At 36.8% G+C, this 22,235-nt stretch overlaps 1 protein-coding gene across 1 annotated transcript; it reads right to left on the bottom strand.

Moving 5' to 3' along the window:
• Positions 1-4,915: 4,915 nt before the first annotated feature.
• Positions 4,916-21,996, bottom strand: LOC100373841 (cyclic nucleotide-gated channel alpha-3-like). The gene is made up of 10 exons (XM_078006480.1): positions 20,792-21,996; positions 9,924-9,982; positions 9,480-9,630; positions 8,967-9,069; positions 8,369-8,523; positions 8,040-8,220; positions 7,734-7,903; positions 6,659-6,854; positions 5,816-5,923; positions 4,916-5,577 (listed from the first exon to the last, which is right to left on the bottom strand). Exons 1-10 carry the CDS (start codon positions 21,904-21,906, stop codon positions 5,518-5,520), a joined length of 2,298 nt encoding a protein of 765 aa, XP_077862606.1. The 5' UTR covers positions 21,907-21,996; the 3' UTR covers positions 4,916-5,517.
• Positions 21,997-22,235: the final 239 nt, after the last annotated feature.

Below are 22,235 nucleotides of genomic sequence, written 5' to 3'. Positions count from 1 at the left end.
CAGTAAATGTCCAATCACGAACCGGAAGAGTGAGGTCATGACTTCAATCTGCAAAGCAGTTGCTAGATTTGCTTATTTTGTTATGTCACGGACAATCAATCAATGTCTATTATTTAGTCAGCACTTCATCTCATTTGCATTTAATGAAATGAATATGTCACTTTCTTTGTTTCCATTTTACGGTATTTTTTCTTCTCACTTTCTGGTGTGGTTTCTCTTTGAACTTGATATTTGAATAGTTCTAGGTATGATTGCAATATATTCTTAATTAATTAATTAATCTCAAATACTAGTAGGTATCATAGATGCATGAGTCGTCACATTTACATTACATAGTAACTTAACACATGGAGGTACCTCCATGCTTAACACAATCGAAGTCTGTAAGATATTTATGCTCGCAAGCATGATGAGTATGATAACGGTTGGAACCCTGCCTATCTAACATTGTTATACCTGACCAATGCCCTAACCATTTCCAAATAACGACTCGGTCTAACATATCAGCATCCCTAATGGAGCTAAATGGTGTAATAGTTTGGATAGTGATAGAGGGACTGTGATGGTACGCCGTACGCTGATTCTTCATTTACATGCACACATCTTATCGCTGAGGGCAGCATTTCATTGAATTCATGCTTATGACCTGTCGAAGCAAATACGCCAATTCCGACCGCGACAACTTGAGGAAATGCAAAACATTACCTCAATTTATAATAATAATAATAATAATAATAATAATAATAATAATAATAATAATAATAATAATAATAATAATAATAATAATAATAATAATAATAATAATAATAATAATAATAATAATAATAATAATAATAATAATAATAATAATAATTATATTTCATTTTAAATCCTGGAAGGTGACATAGCAGTATTCGTTCGATGAAACACTGAAAAAACGCATGCGCTCCGATTCACTGCTACGTAATTCCGCTACTAGTTATACTAGGACTAACATATTATTCGCCACCTTTTATAGCAGAATAGCAATAACCAACGCACAACAGAAATAATAAAATTTGAGTTTGATGTTCGAAATCTTTCGCTTATGTGAACTCCAGCATTTTTTCGTACAAATTTTTAAAAAAAATCATGAGTCGATGACTTCATCATTGTGCAAAATGCTTTATTCGGTACGAACTATTTTTTAAAACCAACTACATACTAGTACATGAAAAAATGGAGAAAAGGATATGTTATATAGGATATGTATTTTCGTTTATTTATGTTAAAGGGGAGCAGAGGTCTAGTTTTTGTTACTCTGTACATGAAATTTAAGATCTAAGAATGAATTCAGTCGATGAAAACAACTTGTATGTGCTGCGAAATATCGGGTATAAAACGGGCTATGAAGCAGACGACAAACGCCCGCTTTGCCTGGCGTAATTTTGCCTATAGAGGGCCAGTCAATGACGTCATCGTGAACACTGATAATTCATTCTAGATAACCCATTCATTCTAGTACGTCAATCCCATAGAAGTTTCATCCACTAAAATCTATTAATTCTGAATAAGTACCCATTTTATATTGGTTGCTTCACAACTTTGTACTTTATGCTACTTTCATAGAATGTGCATGATAGTACCAACATTTGGGCAAATGATTTATCATGGGAACCAACAGTTAACGGCTTAAACATCTACATATTCATGGATATCTGAATCATTTTTATGCGAAGAGTAGCTGGGTGACCAATTATTTGTTATCTGACTTTTGTGTAGACACGGTTCCCGTCTCTTGCCGCTGCGCTACTGAGACTCAGTATCGGTGCCCCCGATGGGCTTCTTAAAGCATTCATGGTCTTTTAATGATCTTGTTATAGCCACACCTAAGGAATAATATGCGTTGATTTCAATTTTAATTTATCCAGTGACCAGTTTGTATCTATTTTGCGTTGTCTTAAGTGCATTATTTCGATTGAAACCTAATTTCCACTTTGTAGCATAAATAATGTCTATGCTTAGGATGTTTTGCAAGTCATTGGGATTGTTGGTAATAAATGCTATATTATCTGCCCTAAATAGTTCTGGAATTAGTGTATCACCTATCACAACACCTAGTTTTAAATTCATAAACATTTAATAAGTAATGGTCTCAAGACACGTCCCTGTTTATCTCCTTCAGATTTTTCAAAATGATCTGTTTCAATTTCATTGAAGTTTACCTTGTTACGTATATTTACTCTCATTACTTAAGTTCTATAAATCTCCTGCATTAAAAAGAGTCACTTTCCGATCGCCACGCCAATCTCCACTAAAAGTTTTTGAGAAATCCTAACACAAATTAACATTGATTCATTGTTTTTTCGTACAGCAGAAATTCCCTTTAACATAAAATATTGTCTATTCTCCAAGTACTAAGTATGTTGTGACCCTCAATGCAATTCTTGGATGTTTGTGTATAATTTTGATATGCACTAGTTTCTGTATATTTTCGTGTGTTGTCTCAATACAGGTAATAATTGGTTTATATCTCTGTAAAATATGATTGTAAAAATCACTTCTATCGCCCCTAAGGCCTTGTTCATTTTTCCCATTTCAATAATTTGTACGTTCTTCGTAATTACTAGTTTATCTGTATTAATGGTAAATGCGTTTACTTTAATTTAGTCATATATGTGCAAACAGTTGGTTTGGGACATATTCACCGTTTTACAAAATAGCTTATTGCATCTTCAATCTCCTTAGTAACCGTTATCATCCATTCCAATGGATGAATCATGATAATTAGAGCCAACAGGGGTAGATAAAAGACGAACTATTTATATTTTTCTAATAATATAGTTTCCCACTCCCGTGTTATCACTTTATGTGATGGGGTATGGTGAGGAAAGTGTTAAATCCAATGTATCCGATATAGTCATTGCCTTACCACTGTATGTAGTATGTTCACATCGAGCTCGTGACACCGTGCGATTCAGATGATACGAATTTCAACGAGAGACAATGTTTGTCAACGTACATGTTTTGTTTGTTTAAGTGCTTATACATATTATTAGAAAGATCAAACTAGTAATTAGTCAGCGGGAGACTTTACTACTTTTACGTTCTCCAGATGAACCAATAATAATACTAATAATAATAACTTTATTGCATCCTTAGAAATACAATGTTTCTATCAGTTAATAGCAATAAAGATTAGTTGTGATAACTACTACTGCAAAAAGAAAGTTAGTTGTTAAAAAAGATAAAGCAAGTGTTACATATCAAATGGCATTTTTATTTCTTGATTGAAATGCATTATGAATATAGTTGCCAATCTTTTTTATTATTACATCATCTTTTGAAGTCATGACAATAAACTTCTAAACTATTTCATGTCAAATCATAAAGTGGCCGCAACGGTGCGATGTTAATGCACAACTTGGTGATGTCACTGATATGATCTATTTCCATTATTTAAGGTGGATGCCTACTCATAAATGCAAATACTCAAAACTTATATATTGTGAATAATGTGGTGCTTTTTGTTTCCCGAGTTATTTCAAAAATATGCACATGATAAATCAATGAACGTTGTCCTGTGATTTATGACCGTCCTTCACCAAAAGAGGGCGTCCTTATATTTCGCTATGGGTCACATAGCGACGAACACAGCGCGAGTCATGTACATGTCATCGTCTGTTTACTCGCAATTCGAACAAGTATGTTCAGGGTACTGACATTCAGATGAACATGTTATATTAGTATAACGGCTGTTATGCCAGTCACACATCTTCCTAGTTGACACTAGTATTTTGCACTCTAGCGGCATTCATACCCCCTGTTGGGGACGATATGACGTCAACTAATTTTGAGAGTATCAATACTATATATGGAAGTACCGAAATTTTTGAAAGGTTTCCATTGGGTGAACGATTAATGTCAGAGTTGTATGGTTGAATGTTGTTATCCGAGTGAAATACTTTTGCGTGTTTGGTTGTTGGAGTTTTATTGGTGGAATATACGCCCTTTGCATTCTGAATTCCAATGTACACTGAATGGAACATGTAATTTTATTATTGGTGGAATATACGCCCTTTGCATTCTGAATTCCAATGTACACTGAATGGAACATGTAATTTTATTATTGGTGGAATATACGCCCTTTGCATTCTGAATTCCAATGTACACTGAATGGAACATGTAATTTTATTATTGGTGGAATATACGCCCTTTGCATTCTGAATTCCAATGTACACTGAATGGAACATGTAATTTTATTATTGGTGGAATATACGCCCTTTGCATTCTGAATTCCAATGTACACTGAATGGAACATGTAATGTTATTATTGGGTGAATTGTGGAATAGAGCTTGCTAGGAAAGGGATAGACCTACAACACGTGACTACCACGTGCGGTCATAGCATGATGTGAGACACGCCGCCGGCGTTAACTCGGTGTGTAATGTTGAGGGCACGGTGTTGGTGTCACACGTCCTAACAACTCATCACCATAGACAGTATACCAGTAAACAAGATTTTTGTGCGAAAAGTAGTTGATATGGGTAACCATATTATTTTTATCTCGGGGTTGCTCAATAGTCAATTTGCAATATGGTTAATAACACTAGTCATCGGTGTGATCTAAATCATGGACAACCATTAGGATGCGAAACTAGCCTGGTTCCCGTCTCTATAGGTCGCTATCGCCGGCGACTGAGAACCAGGTACACACGCCCTCGGGCTCTGTACTTGGGCACGACCTGACTTAGGGGACGCGATAGTTCTTCTCCTAGCCTCAACAGATTACTGCCTGTTAGTGGCGTCACGGTGGATGATGGTCCAGAATCATAGCGGATTCAGTCGTTGCTTGGACAATAACGAGAGCACCTCTCATACCACTGAGAAACGGCATACACAAATGTTATGTTTTTAAATATGTCCTCGTTCACGGAAATAAATACACATATGCTATTCTATACAAATCACGATATTTATTTTTTAACTCAATGAAATCTTGGGTACATTAGTTTTCACAATAAATAGTAATCATGTCATAATCACTGGATGTAAGAAGACAAGCTCGAAATCCCGCTTTCATTTCATAACCGTGGCGTTTTGTTGATGTCGTCCTGTTTCACAATCCAAGCTGGTCAGGTGATTGTAAAAAGTTGGCAGGCGGCAGCTATTTTAATTTGCGTATTACGCTAACAAGAAACTGGCTATAATTTTTTCATAAATAATCTCCTTATATTTTTTATTTTAATGTCAATAGAAAATGTGAAGTACTCAAGGCGAATAGCCATGTTATTACCCGGGAATATAACATTATACAACAGCATACAAATAAATATATATCAAGGCAAAGCGGGATTGACACGGACGGCGTTAGTTAGGCGCCCTCATCGTTGTATTTAGCCGTTCTCGACTTGAAATTCATCGTTGAGGGCACTGTAAGCAACAAACTGTATTGCAATCTTTACAAATACCAAGAATGAACAAATCATAGTAATTAGTAATCAGTAATAAAGGCAATTTTGAAAATAATAGAAGTTGATTCGCTTCTAGCTAAATGATTAATCTTCCCCGGTATTGGTTTCGTGTTTTTCATCGCTAACGTGGTCACGGTCTGGATGCTAAAAGGTAAAATAACAAAAGATCTTCATTATGAATGGCGGTCATGTTCTGATTCCGAGATTAAAACATTTGTAATATTTCAATACAGGATATATACATTGTGTTGTTGTATTTTTATTTCATTGTACCGAGGTTGACTTCTCAAAATGTCTAAATATGAAATATTTTCGACAGACTCAAAACAGATACACATATGATATAACGCAGTAAGACTAGAGTGAGTCACGTGACACTTACTCTTAATTTGCCGATCTGATTCTTTAACTGTGATATCTCCCTTTGTTTGCAATCACGTTCCATCTCTGTGTCATGTAAACGTTGCCGAAGATATTTCACCTCGTGATCCTGGATAAAACAAAATACGTCATGATATCTAATCTAGACTTACTTACAAATATAACTGTTTTGTCGAATACAATAAAAAAACACAAGACAACAACAAAAAACAAAACAACAACAACAACAAAAATAAACATAAAAATGCCTAAATACAAAATAGCGCTGTGATCGCGAAAAGAAAAAGTAACGGCAAAGAAATGTCCCGATCATTCCATAATCTAGCATTTTTTACAGTCTTTTTCTTAATTTCTTCATTTTTATTTTGTTGAAAAATATAATAATACTTGTCAGGAAGTCAACATCTAATCAAGCAATTGCGCTATTTTGACGGGATGGTCCCACAAAGGTTGGTTGTTACCAACGATAGAATGATATATCAAGCTAACTCGTTCACTGCACTTTTCAAATTAGGTTTTATGAACAACTATGGTCACTGTCAGAAACGTGTGCCCGACTTCCACACCAGGGACAACCTATCAACTAGAGACAACCGACTATTTTGAGATATTACTAATTGCGCTATACACACAAACAATTTATAGTATTTAACAAAAAAATGGAAAAATCCAATTGGCGGTTCCTAATTGTGAATCACAACCTGTCATTTGAATCGAAATATACATAAAGCTACTGTTATGTAGTATGTTGATTATATCAATTATTCAATGTACCCCGACAACTTTACCCCTCAACTTATTGTTCTGTTGTACCTGACCAGTGTGAATAAATAACCTCTCTTACCAACACGTGCTCTAGCGATGACTTCAGTGCTCTGGTGTTTTGTTCATATATGTTTTGGAGTCTCTCTGTCATGTCTGTCGTCACTTCCTCTACCATGGGCGACATGCTAATTCTCCCACTCGGTGCAGATGACAGTGTACTATGACCCGACGTCGACATGAAGCCACTGTCCCGACTTTGATTGCTACTAGTGCGACTGAAAAACAATGTAAATATATCATAGATTTATTGTGAAATACTAGGGTTTATCATTGTATACTATCGTTTCGTTGTACCGTTGTCGCGTGATACACTTGTTTAATGGTTTTCGAATTGTAATGGTTTTAAATTAATGGTTTTACGACAACGTAGAATCGACTTGACGTAATCTGACGTATTAATAATGTGGCCAAGCTTTGTCGCAACATATTAGAGTTTTGTCGCAACATATTAGAGTTTTGTCTCAATATATTAGTTTTGTCGCATCATATTAGAGTTTTGTCGCAACATATTAGAGTTTTGTCGCAATATATTAGAGTTTTGTCGTACCATACTAAAGTTTTGTCGTAACATACTAGAGTGTTGTCGTAACATAATAGAGATTTGTCGCAACATATCATAGTTTTGTCGCAACATATTAGAGTTTTGTCGTAACATAATAGAGATTTGTCGCAACATATCATAGTTTTGTCGCAACATATTAGAGTTTTGTCGTAACATACTAGAGGTTTGTCGTAACATACTAGAGTTTTGTCGTAACATAATAGAGACTTGTCGCAACATATCATAGTTTTGTCGCAACATATTAAAGTTTTGTCGTACCATACTAGAGGTTTGTCGTAACATACCAGATCTTTGTCGTAACATAGTAGAGTTTTGTTGTAATGTAGTAGTGAATATGACACAACCCCAGCCCACTCAACCGCCAACTTCTAGTTAAATAGTAACCAATACTTGCCGTAGCAGGTTCCGACGTTTCGAAGTCGGTAGGCGTAGCACAGCTACTAGTATGTCGCAAATAACGGCAGTCGAGTTTGTCGTGTTTGTTCCAATAACATTACATTTGTGCAATCACTACATATATAAACAAGTATACCTGATTTTCCTAAGCCTTGCAGACGATTTCCTGCTACGACCTGGGAACGGGTCTCTGTAAACCCTCGAGCTACCCCGTCTACTTGGAAATCCAGCATCACTCCCATCAAATGAACGAACTCGGTTTAACTGCTCCTGGAGTCGCCTGCGACTTTGCTGAGAAATTATATCCTGGAAGAATGCATAACATCAACACAATTAGTAATATCTTGTTATTATTTAACCGTGACTAAGCCGCTCCCCAAATCTCTCACTCAGTGACTTGCAGCGCGGAAAAAAATGACCCATCAACTTGAACGAAACTTACTCTAGCTCTCGGATAATTTTGCAAAGTGTCCAGAACATCTGTATTAGTGAGAATAAATAGCTCGCTGTATCCCTTAGAGATGACGTCAGTTGTACGACGACTGCCTCGATTTAGATTGAGAACACTGATTTCACCAAATATTGCACCTTCCCCTATTGTTCGTATTTCCTCCTCGGAAGAACTGAAAAAAATAATAGTTTGTTAATTAAAAACAAAATCCAAAAATAACGAACGACAATATTTAATCCATTAATCTGGCCTTTGTACCAAATTTAAAACCAAATCTGTAAAAATATATCTGAGAATTGGGTAGTCGACAATTACCCTACCTTATTACTTGAAGCTTCCCCGTGCTAACTATAAACATTTCTCTGCCTAAGTCACCAGATCTGCACACGTAATCACCCGGTGAATACATCTGGTGTTTCAACTTCAATACCAAATCCCGAAGTAATCCCGAATCGCATCCTTGAAACAAGGACACCTAAAGAAATTCAAGCAACAAAAATATTACAGAACTTTAAACTAACTGTAGTGGTCTTTATTTACAAATTCAAGGCCATCGGCCCATAAAAGTATTTACACGTACAAAACGAATATTCGAAAAAATAAAAATACTTTACATGTACAAGAAGAATATTTAAATAAAATCACATATCTCGTTCCTACGTTTCAATGCATGAAAGATGTATGTAGCCAGTGGTTGTAAAATATCAGAATTTTGAGTAGTAACAGGTTTTAAAAGACGGGGTATTATAAAATGTATTGGGTAAGTATGAGGTTCGCATTTCATGGTAATATGGGCAAACACGGAGAAAGTGAAACTCATTTTCAATTTCATCTATGTCTCAAAGAGGGCAAATAATTTCGTATTTATAAACTAGCTGTAAGAACCTTAGAAAACTGTAAATCTTTGTTTTTACTCACCTTTTCCAGCGCAATTAAGTTACCCTTCAAGGCGAGTTCTGTTTTCATTTCAGTTGGCAGTAACCGTAGTACCTCTGATTCGTCCAGAATATGAAACTGACCACTGTAATGAAACAAACATATGTAAACATACGTAAACGTCGTGCAAATCGTTACACTGAACAACAAATCGACTACAGGCAGTGTAGTAATTATCATCCCTGATCGACGATCGACAGACAAGGAGTTTGAATCCTACTTGGGGTTGAACAACAAAAATGCGTCGATACCATACATCAGTGAGTGTGTCTGACTCATTGGAACAGCCAAAACCATTGGCCGAGATTAATTTACTAATGAATGCGAATTTCAGGGATCTGACATGGAGATCCCGCATAAAAATGTCATGATGTCCATACGATAGGAAGATGATTTAAACATCCCGGTCAGGTAGTTCCTACAACAAAATATTACGTTTTTTTGGCAGGAATATGTTTGTGTCAAACTATTTGAACGAGTAAGTAGTGATTTTACCTTGACCAGACGTAATCATAAAATCGTTGCACTTTTAGCTGGGTTGATTTAGGAACTTTTCGGTGTTGCATAAAACATCGAGTTCTCTGTAAAACTCTTTCGTATTCCGTTTTGCCAGTATTTCTATTCACTACAATATGAGTGACTTGACCTGTTGGAAAATAACAAAAAAAAAACAACGTATTGCAGCAATGGTAACGGCATGACCGTACACTGGTCACCATGGTTACACAGGACGTATTGTTGGTTTGTCTTCCTGATAAGGCGGATTATGTTTGAACTAACGCCATATAAGCTGTGAATTGGGCGAGTGTACAGTATGCAACAATGTCCCGTATCGACGGACAGGGTCTTTAGCAGCCGACTCCAATACCAGGAGCATTGTCAAATAATTTCTAATACAATATTACAGCTGTTACTTTAGTCAAGAAATTATGCCGTTACCTATTATAAATGCCAAGATGAATACTCCCAGAATGCATTGCAATATTGAGAACATATACCTGAAATAGAACACACAATATCGTTAGGCGTTGTCACATTTCTGTATTTCTAATGTATCGTTACGAATTGGACACTCACGAATTTTTTTAAACTCATTTTCATTTTATGATATTCAAGTTCGCTTCTAGGGGTTTCTTGTTATGTATTTTATCTGGAATTTTGTGGCGTATTAGGCAGACACGTCACTTTTCCTCAAAAGTTAAAAGTAAAACTTACAAACAACTACAGTATATTCATATACAAATTCTTTGATTTCTACGGAAAATGTCAGGAAGATTGTAATACACTAACAATGTGATGTAATACATATTGTTTCCATAGCTACACAACTGTTCACAATAGAATCTTTCCAAAATGTGAACGTGAGAATTTTATGTGTATATTCGCAACAGTGACTGTGTTAGGAATTGTTGACCCCACGGACGGGGTAAAATTATGTGTCGTATCTCGTTACCATTGTTGACGCCAGGCAGGTGAGTCAGTGACTATGCATCTAATATTAACGATATTTATGAGACTTTCCAGACAGTTGTCCGATTTACGTCATTTTTATTTGTATTATCGTTTCTGTGCGTCACACTTCATTGATCAGATATGTGCGCCATTGTTAGGTGATGAAATGAGCTAGCAGTGCACGCGCGTCATTTCCGGCTGAGAAGAAGATGCACTGTACATTGAACAAGAACTTAAATCCCGATACTTGATTTTTTAAAGCCAAATGTCAGGCTACCAGGTCACAATATTACTAGTATCTATAGTGTTTATTGGTGGCATAAGTTCTGTTTGTGTATTTTGACCTTTGGTGGACGAAATCACGGTTCAACATTATCTGATTAGGATCTATGTAATGTCGAATAAGATTTGAAAAGAACTGATCTCCATTGTCAGGATCCATTATAAAACATGCATGGTCCTTCATTAACGCTTTATGAGAAAGCACAAACCAATTATAAGTGTTGATGCATGTAATATATTTGTCAACCCGTATTTACTAGGCAACCTTGTCAATTTCACAATGATGTTACGTTTTCTTTCTCTCTAATAACCACTGTGGTAGGATTATTTTCTTTTCAAAAGAAAACCACTGTACATAAACTAATGGTTCCCATTGGCATACTAGAATATGAGGAAGACAAAATAATTTTTTTGTAATACTTTTATATCTATCTTTATAGTTGGCAATCTGTGGAAAGTTTTTGGATAAGCCGATTATTCCAATTATTTTACAAACGCTTCTCACATATCATACTAACTTGACTAACACTACGTCTGAGGGTTTGACTGAACATGCTTTAACTAAAGAAATACTGATACGGACAAAAACAAATGGTAATTTATACGTCTGTGATTACAACTAAAAGGGTAAATGCGGGACACAACCAGTTCCCCAGTTTGCTGAACTATTGATAACAATAGACAGGAAGTCTGCAACTATGATTTGGTGTGAACGTTGAGGTATAATGGTTTGAATGAAAAAAAAAACTAAAACATTTTTTTTGATATCGATCCAATCAGAGTGCCCTATAACAGAACTGATTTTGCAGAGACCCCGTGTACAAATGGAATCTCAAAGAAAAAAAGTCAGCTTGTTCAAAATATAGGTGGCTCGAGGCACGAACACAAATGTTGTGACCCATGATTTTCTTCGCTTTTACCCTGATTGTGTTTATAAAATATGAATTTCATTTCTGAATCACCGAATTACAAATTTCATTACCATAGTAAGAAGTTTTTCAAAGTCACTATACGATAATGTACGATTTCTTTTGTGTCAACGATGTGCCAGTGACGTAAGCGTACGTCAGTGACGCGTCATGTCGACTTAGAAGGCATCTTCGATACAGTTATATTAGGAATAAAGAAACCTATATATAACATACAAAAACAAAACATCTTCATGCTCACCTTGCTCTGTCAAAGAGGTTATGTTTTTTGTCGGCGTTGTTTTTTTTGTTTTTTTTTCTATCTGAAATTTTCAGGAGGGGCTTAATAAATTTTATTTCAGGTGCGATCAGGTTGAGGTAGCCATGGAAACAGAAAACATCAACTTAAACAGTTCTGGTCGGATTTTCATGACATTTCCAGATTAAACGAATCAAACGATTAGATTTGGACAGAAATCTGCACCTGGTTGCCATGGAAGCAAACATTTTAGAAATCATTGATTACTCACATGGTTACGGACGATTTTTTATGTTTTATGTCAGACAAGGGCCAAGCTGTTATAGTTTTGAAGAGATCTGAATCTCGTTTCCACAGAAATAGGAATGTGTGCAATGACTCAAAAAGTTAAGGGAGAATTTTTACGATCTTATAAAAAAAAAGTCTTATCTTCAGCCGAAGTCCAATCGTTGTTTCGCCACAAGAAATATTAATATACTGATAGTGTATAAGATTATTAACTGTGGCGGAGGTTTGCGTGCCTTCTTGATGTTCTAAAATGTGTTGGATTTTAATAACTACAACGACGAGAACTTAATTGTTCGTAGGTCACGATGTATCGTTTTAGTGAAATACAGCGTTTTATCATGCGGTAATCACAATGATATTTTATATCCATATTCCGCGCAATGTTCCAATGACCTGCAAAGTTTAGTCTGAGGATCACTTCTCCCGCGTTAGAGCTGCTTCCATGGCCTGCCAAGTTTAGTCTGTGGATTACTTCTCCAGTGTTTAGGCTGCTCATATGACTTCTCGGGAGGGGGACTTTATAGGTAGGACGTGTTTGAGGGTTTTTCGCGGCAATGAGAACTTCGAAAAGTATACTAGTACCCCTTTCTCCGCTAAATTCAGAATCCAGCGAACAATCGTCCAGTGTCTGGGCTGCTCTCCAGTTTAGTCCGTGGAGCAGTTGTCCAGTATGGCCTACACAGTTTAGTCTGCTTACCATGCCTACAAAGATGAGTTTCCCGTTTTATACTAATGTATACTGCGCACCATTCATCTGAGGTCTGATTGTGAAAAGTCGTGATATGAATATTTGACGCTTAGCGGAGTCAGCGAGTTCATAAAATGTTAAAATACGTGGTTTCTCCAGTTTTACAAATCAATATAGATTTCATTGTCAGCCTAAAATTGAAGTAGAATCAACAAGTCAACTTCTGGCAACATTGAAGTTATTGGTACCTGGAATGAGTGCTCATTGAAGAAGTGTTTTATTTCAAAATCAGTTTGCCGTTCAATAAAATTTGATGCTTCGGTATTTCTGGAATATAACATAATAAAACAATTTGAAATACAAGCATGATGCTCCTTACAAAAAGTTGTTGCAACAATAAAGATAATCACATGTTATTGTGATGCGAAACCCATATCAGTGTATCAAATGATACCATTAGAACAGTTTCGTAGTCAGTAACACGCTATACCAGTGTATCACTCAAACGCTAGGCAAACAAATCTTGACCTATGACTCCAACACGCGAAACTATTTAGGATTTCTTCAATAGAGCGGAGATCGCCTTTTACCCCCTACAACGCACTTGTGTAATCGAGACATTGCCTTAATATGAATTGGGCGCCCTCCGATCAGAAGCCCGCAATGAGTATACCTGTCCCACCTTTACGAAATAGAGCTGCCTTGATGTTATTCTGGCACAGTTTTCAGCATACAGATAGAATACATCAGTTTTATTTTTAGATTCGGTGGAGTATATCTCTCTGAGTATTTTATCTGTTTGTTACTCTGGAAGTATTTTTTCTCCCGAGACGTGATTCCAGAAACCGGATATGATGTCACTGACTCAATCGAGTGTGACACGTGGCGTCGGTGTGCTCACGGGGTGTGTCCAAACGATATCAATATATGGGTTTGCATATCATTGCCGTGCTTTCCACAAAGACTTACCCCATTTTACAAACAGTTTATCAATATTTATGTTGTTTCATCACAACGACGGGACGCGATTGAATGCCAATAATTCGAAATTGCCATGCCAACCGATTTGATGACCGATTTTCTTCTGTTCAGACAATATCAACACCGAAACATAGAATTGCAAATGACTGAATTTGATCGTCTCTGGGCGATTTGTTAGACAACCAACGAAGAAGGGAGCCAGTGACTATGTTCAGAAAGTGGCATTTATAATGCATAACGATGTCGACAACGTTGCGAACAAAGCGAAATTCACCCACAACTCGTGATGTCATAAATACGATATTTTTGATTGGTCACTGGTTGTCAACCGTTGTTTGTAAACAAAATATACAATGTAGAAACGTACTACTCGTAAATCGCCATGACTACATAATAATGGATTAATATAATAACCAATTCGCAAATAATATCTAGTTTTCCTTATTTTGAGCTTGTTGAAGTTGAAACATTTGTCACAGTTTAGAACAAGTTGATTGAGTATGTGACCAGAACGCAATAATAATATAAAATATATATATTTGGAACAAGTATCTTTTCAATCTATATAATTTCCAGACTATACAGGCTGAAATTTACATATGTAAGACTGTGGAGGGGAAAACAACTAACGTGTCGCTATCATCGTGGTTTTTAGACGGGAGTAGAAATGAACGCTGGACCTATTGCCAGGAAGCAATGTTGACACTACGTTAACAGAACTGATAGAGTATATTTCGAGCAATGATTATTCATCATTAGCATAAGCCAAGTGTGTTGTATCATTTCACTTCAAGTGATGTATTGTTATCCCTAGCACTCCATTGGTCGGAAGAGGGGCCCGGGAGACACTCAATAATTGACTCGACATGATATATCATTAGGTAACATTAACATGCGTCGGTACTCTGTGTTATTGGCACCGTGGGAATGCTATCTACCTTCGTTCCCTTCGGCAATAAACCCCAATATAACATATCTACATATTCGCCCTTGAGGCGTCATTTTTCCGATTAACCTTCCCCTTTGCACCCGATATGTCTCAATACAAAAATCCACAATGAAAAAAGAATTCGACATCCTAATGGAAACGAACTTAAACTATTTATAAGGTGTTATGACCTCAAGAATTCAAAAATTGTTATAAAATTGTTATTTGCATGTTTTTGTGTGTGTTAAATTGACGAAAGTTATAACTGACACAGTGACGTCATATCGGAACAGTGAGATGCTCATTTGGTAAAGATGAAATATAACGCTGAAAACAGTTCATCTATAGTTCAATGTCAACAAATCAACAACACGTTCAACGAAAGAATCGGTTCATTTGCAAAACACATGTCACACCATTTACCGATGTTTGCGTTGCGGTCCATATGCTTGTCAACACAGACAACCAACCAAACAAACTGAACAGTATATGGCCGGGGTTGTCATAGTTTTTCTCATAACAGTATCGACACCATATACGTCCTGTACACAGCGACAATAGTTTTATTAAACAAAGTTCGTTCAAACTCTGTTCATGGATCGTCATAAGAAATGAACATTACAAAACAAATCGTCCGAGATTCACCACAAAACAAAATGGCGAACCATACGTCAAGAACAGGGATTTGGCAGTTCACATGCGAACCCGCTACCAGTCTTGTGATTGGTTGTTGACAAATGCTGAACAGGCCACGCCTCCAACGGTGTCGTGCGTTCGGACTAACCGTTAGGAATTCCTAAATGGAGTCAATTTGTGTAGTTTTCTTGATTTATTCTGCAGATATCGGTAAAATGTAGGTAAGGCTTTGGCGAAATTCGAAGGAGCAACTAATATTCTTCAACCTGGTATTTTTTTTAGATTTTATTTTTTATTTTTTTCGTCTGTTTTTTCGAGTTTAAAAAATGTGAGCTGGCTGGAGCCTTCACCCCTTGTCTATTTCTTACACTAGATACCAGCCGATACCCCCCCCCCCCCCGCTCATAGAGACTGCGTATTACAGTTGATTATAGTTCCTGGGCTCCCTGTGGTGCAAGCGCACGGTCGCAGAAAGAGTACCAAATTCAAAAACTCCGTCCACTATTCAGACTAATGTTTATCCCATCCCCCGTCTCATTAATTCCCCTAAAGGAGCAGCCTCCCTTTGAAATAACTAAGAATAGACCATTTTCCGTACACTGCGAGAATCACGCGTTATGCGTGAAATCGAACGAAAAAACAGGACAAACAAAGGTCATAGCGTCGTAGTCGCGTCAAACATCGCGTGGGATTCGACAAACGCGAAAGTATTTTGGGGGACATTTCCATGCTTAATAATGTGCTGTCCACATTTGATGGTAGGCAATTTTGATTAAGTAAGGGTATTCGGAAGCAATATTCCTCTGTGGAAGATCGGCCGGTCAATGTGAGTTACGAAATAAAGAAATTCTAGTTCAAAATCAAATCGTTCGATTTTTGCGGCAGACGTTCGACGCGCGTCTTTCATGCATCTCGCGAGATCTCGCAATTGTTCGGAAAATCACCTATTACAAAAGTACATTGATAAACTGAACAAACAAATTGCAAAAATGACCTAATACTGTAACACTCCCATCATTACGTGAGATTGTTTGAGAAATGGTGACGTAATTCCGTAATACAAATGTACATGTAACACAGTTGTATTAACACACTCACAGCGCTTTCTCGAAAGTAAATGTTTCTAATTGTTTTATAAGTTATGTTTCTAGATTTTTTTTATGTTTCTAGATGGTATTCATGCAAATACATTTCGTGGCAATGAATTCACGCCTTTAAACTATCCTGATGATTGTTTGATATTTATTTACTCAAAATGAAGCTGAATTACAAATAAGAAGCAATTCTGTATATGTAAAATTGAGGTCCCATAACTCTAGTTTAAGTAGTCATACTATAACATTGTGTATTTTGCACAACATACGTTGCATAGTAGTTCAATAGTCTTATACAGAAAGGGTTACCATGAAGATAGGAAAATTAAGGTTTTCATTGTGCTCTCTGTGTTTCATTAATTTAAAATGCGAATAAGTATAAAAATGGCTTATTGCTATATAGTTAAATATAAAAAGTAGATGTTATTTGTGAAAACTTCAGTGAGCAAAAAGCTAAGAAAAATGAAAACACTTTTCAAAAAGCATGGTTGTCTCAATTTTTCTCCCACATTCATTCCATAATAATATTCCAAGATTCATTGTGCCCATTCCTATATTCAATTTTAACCTAAATAAACGGCAGTTCCACCACAAACTGGTCCAAACTAGTTTGAAGCAAGTTATGTAGGGCATCGACGAAAACGATACAGACAAACACATGTAAACATACACGTTCATGAATACCTAATATCCCTTGATTCAGTTATTTATAACTGTTTTGTTGACCAAACTAGCCAATCTGACTGTTGTACTCGTGCCAGTGTACTTTTTCAGACGTATTTTGCATCGCAAAGCCGTGTAAATGTAAAGCCTTGCCCAGTGTACGAATCAAATACAGTTTCTAACAAGAATTGTTATGTTATTAGACTTAACATTAAATATTTCAGCTGATTTCCTGAAATGAAGATAATTTCGTACGAGTAGTTGTCATAGCTACACAGCGGATAGACGCACGCCTGGATGATATGAGCATGCGCATTGTCATACAGAAGCTCATTGGAACCGTGCTCATTTCCATACGCAATTATTTTTTTGTACTGTACATACTTGGAGCTAACAACGCCACTTTGTTCGAACGAATCGCATTTTCTAATCCAATGATTGGAACAACATCCTACTGTGCATCGATAACAAAAATATACCATATATTGTTCGAAAGTTGAAGCCAATGCCCCCTTTATCGAACGACCCACAAAAAATCCCACCATTACTAAATCTCTCCAAAGTCGTATTATGGCAACTGTATCGTAATCAGATACGAGCAATCACTCTTTAGACGCCATTAAACCAAACACTCACAGTAGCTAGAGTTATGCGTATCGCTTTCGTTTTCCTGCCACAAAATGTTTATATATTTTTCCTAAATTTCCATCGACTAGATGGTGATCTTTAAACAAAAGACTCCCGCGTTGCTTGTTGTTTCCCTTTCCGGTAAGTTGGAATAGTTTTTTGTCGACCAAAGTATGCAAGGCTCCAGTGAGGCAGGCAAGCGAGACGCAATACAATATAGTCTGGTGTAAAGTACTGAACAACAAAAGATTCGGCGATACGCTAGAACGGCGGTGTTTATACTCCCCAAATTTTGGTTTGATATCAACGTACTGCTGGAGTGTGTCGTTTATGTAGTACGAGCTGCGTTTTTTCGCGGTATAAGGTAGTATGTTTGATCAACAATGAAGCCACGTGAGACTCATTCTCGTGTGATGCATTGTAACACATTGAATCATTCTTGGCATTGCACAATTTTGACAAAGTCCACATTATTCAAAATATATTGATTAAAAAAAAAATATACAGTAAACATTAGAAAATAAAGCATTTATGAAAATGATAAATACCCATATAATCAAAATGGCGTTTGACCAGCTAAGCCAATCAGATCGGCTGATTGTGCGCATGACGTACTTTTTTTTAGTGCGGGTGAATTTGTTAAAGGGTTAAACATTGACTGTTTTTACTGGTGTAAAAGATCAGTCACTAATATAAATGTAACGTTACACAAACAGTAATTTATTGACGCGGTATTCTAGTAATATGTAACATCCCATTAAAATGCACTGACACTATGGTTGAGTAACATTATATACATTGCAATGTACTGTACTGCAATGTACCACTGTATACGAGTAATATGTAACGTTACATAAACTATAATTTATTGATATTACGCGAGTAATAATATGTAACATTACATACACTATAATTTATTGATATTACGCGAGTAATAATATGTAACGTTACATACACTACAATTTGTTGATAATACGCGAGTAATAATATGTAACGTTACATACACTATAATTTATTGATATTATACGAGTAATAATATGTAACGTTACATACACTATAATTTATTGATATTACGCGAGTAATATGTAATGTTACATACACTGCAGTCTACTGACACGGCACATACATTGCAATATACTGATACTATTGTGTAATATGTAACGTTACATGCAGAGAAATGTACTGAAACTGTATTTGAGTAATTTACGTACACTGCAAAGTACTGACACTGTAAGTGTTGCTACGTTCTATTGCGAGTTTTTGTATGTACGGCATACGAGTAATATGTAACGTTACATACAAAGAAATGTACTGAGATTTAAAATGAGTAATTTACGTACACTGAAAAGTATTGACACTGTATTTGAGTAATAAGTGTTGCTACGTTCGATTGCGAGTTTCCAATTGTATGTCATATGAGCGGTCTACATTCCGCGTAGAGTGAATCTGGTGGATTGTAAGTCGGTATTCATATCACCAAGAGATTTCTAGAATCTCAGTTTCACTACCGGAATGTATTTTGTCTCAAGTCGAAATATATCTCATATTATAAGTAGATGTTATGCATTTATTTAATTGATTTTTTTCTGTCAGTAAACTCAGTATTGAAAATATGTATATATATCTAATATAAATTTCAGGTTCACGTTATATTATGACGTCACACAAACAAATTTGTTAAATTCTTTTTCTGAATCAATGTTATTGGATCTTTGATAAGCGTACTTGCATACGACATTGCATTTTTCATATTCTTCAACAAGTTGATTTACAATATACAGGACGACAACGATGATCTGACCACCCAAAGAATTATCTAAAACTTTTTCCCAACTGAATGACCAATTTTGAATCTATGACTGCAAGTAACAATCTGTGTCACTGACATACATTAGTTTTGTATTTGAATTGTATTGAAAAACGTTTTTGTTCTGAAATATGACGCATGAATTAGTAAGTATTTCAGCAACAAAACCGCGACCATAGTCTGATCGACTCTCCCGGAGTCAGTCGGGCCCTGAGTGGATGACTCCGCCATTATCGTGGCTAACGTCGCTATGGACGAAAACGGAAAAGTGATATATATAATCTGAGATTATAAACTTGGAATGCTGTCTTTGTTCTATTTAATCAACTAATCTCAATTAATATAATATAATCCAATGTTAGTCGCGACATTTTTTTCCAAATAGGTGACATTCCGTGCGTAGTTACTGTTGTCGTCAACAATGTGAGCACCATTGTCCCAAACTGCGCCAGTCACTAAACTCACAAACATACGAAACGAAGCAGAAATTAGCTTGCCAACATGATCCGTAATTCCACATTCATATTAATTTAATCCATGAAAGAGTCTATTCATGACTCACAGTGTTTGCAAGCGTCGGGTAAACGTCGGCTACATGGCTAGTGAATACGAATCTAACATGACCTGATTGGTTTTGATGTTATCTGAAATATCCAGACAATACGCGTGACAGGTAGAAAATATCGTAATGATACTCATATTCACATCCGGATATGATCTTATACTCCCAGTCAATAGATATGTGTTATAAATATATGAAACACATTAGAAATGAAAGTGATAAGTTTGTAATGGCATAAATCAGTAATTGTTACGGACAAAGTCTCTTTATCAGTAAGATCTCTGCCTATTTTGATTGCACCGAAGAAAGGACATTGCCCGATACGTCTGGATATTCTAAGATTACCGACTACCACCAATATATCTTAAAGCCTTGAAAACGCATGAGGCAACGCAACGACAAAAAACGTGTACAAGAGGCAATTGACTGTGGTGACGGGTGACTAGTTGACTTAAAAACCGATATGAAGTGTTTTTTTTCAGTTGACGTTGTCTGCTGGCCCGTGATTGTATCATACAAACGAGGCGACTCGTACGTTGCTCGGTGCTTTACCGCACGATTCGCCTCACGTAAAACGGCCTCAAGAAGTAATTACTTTTTTTTATTATCACGAAGAAATAATCTATACTTACTGTTGGTCCGTTTCTGGCGAGGGAAGACCCGACACTGTCGTAAGACTCAACGCCGACCAATAAACAGAATATAGATATTTTCTGGAAAGTGACTGGAAGTCTGCGTGAATGCTGGGATCGGGATACGCCCAACTGGATGTGAGTTCGCCGAATCCTTCATGTTCTGAGACAAGGTAGTAAAAACAACCGTTGTAATGTACAACTACAAGGATCGCGTGAACAATATTGGCCATCCTCCAGAAGTTAGGCATAGCTGCTCGAAGTTCGACCATACGATGGAACTCCACGACTCGGTATAACTTACAGAGACGGTTAATTCTTAAAAACGGACAAACGCCGATTGATAAATAAAAAAAGTCCAACGGTAAGATGGATACGATGTCTAGAACAAATCGCCACGTGCGCGAGTAACGCCTGGCAAGTTGTCGGACATCTTGCACGAACACACCACATTCATTGTAGCCTGTATGAAAACAAATAACGGTGTCAATCAAGTAAGCTACGTCTGACAAGTAATCCAAAGCGAACCAAAATGACGAATATTTTGTTTGAAGTTCAGTAAATGTTCCCCTGACAATTATAGTCCACAAGTTATAAACCACTGCCAGTGTCAGTGTAGTTAACCAGAAGAAAAGAAAGCTACTGTCATCGGGATTCAAAATCCAAGATTTATTTTTCCTACTCGGGCATAAAAATGTCAAGCAGTTCCTTTTACTTTTTCTTTCTGGTTTATCCGTATCAATATGTATTTCGGTTTCGTCCGTAGCGCCCCCATCGTGATCCAAAATACTAACTTCGCTCGTAAATTCGCTTATTGCCTGGCTGTGTGGCCTTGGTAACGCCGAACTGGATCGGCTATCGCTAAACGTTCCACTGACTGTACTGTCCCGACTTTCTTTCCTTTGAGGCACGACGACTTCTCCAAGAGGAACATCGTGATTAGAATTCGCAGGCTCTACACTATTACTTCCCTTGAATACAGTTTTCAACTTTTTCGCAGCTTTTCTAACGCCCGATGCGTTTGCCGGACCCCGTACACCCTCGCACCTGGCAAGCTCTTCTTCCCAAAGATTTAACTCGGCGTCTCCCAGTATATCTTCCTCACCTTCCGCCATTTTGGCTGCTCATGATTGTCCACTTGTTGCCGTCGGCCACTGAATAGGCATACTGCAATTGGAGTCGTGCGCTGGTATACGCATGGGAAAATATCTGAAATTCAGACTTGTGACCAAGCTTTTTATCATGAAATGAAACATACACCGGTTTGTGGCGTTTGATGTGACTGTTGTCATGGAGACGTTCAACAATGGGCGGAGTTTTGTCATATTAACCACTGACGGACGCAGCCGAGAACGCGAAAACCGATCAGAGGCATCAGGGGCGACATTTGAGATGACTCTCAAGAGCTAAATAAGCTGTTAAAAGCACCCGTTATAAAAACACA

Source organism: Saccoglossus kowalevskii, chromosome 10 (assembly GCF_978046115.1).
Source record: "Saccoglossus kowalevskii chromosome 10, keSacKowa6.1, whole genome shotgun sequence".
In the NCBI taxonomy this organism is placed as follows: domain Eukaryota; kingdom Metazoa; phylum Hemichordata; class Enteropneusta; family Harrimaniidae; genus Saccoglossus; species Saccoglossus kowalevskii.
This window is presented reverse-complemented; position numbering and strand designations above follow the sequence as displayed.

What these genes read in the sequence shown, in the direction of transcription:
- LOC100373841 (XM_078006480.1), bottom strand. Translation starts at nt 21,906, where the DNA reads ATGGCGGAAGGTGAGGAAGATATACTGGGAGACGCCGAGTTAAATCTT. An exon ending in TATGATTACGTCTGGTCAAG is followed by an intron (nt 9,070 to 9,479) that starts GTAAAATCACTA and finishes GTTTCATTACAG; the next exon opens with TGGTCAGTTTCATATTCTGG. An exon ending in ATCAGATCGGCAAATTAAGA is followed by an intron (nt 5,578 to 5,815) that starts GTAAGTGTCACG and finishes TTTACCTTTTAG; the next exon opens with CATCCAGACCGTGACCACGT.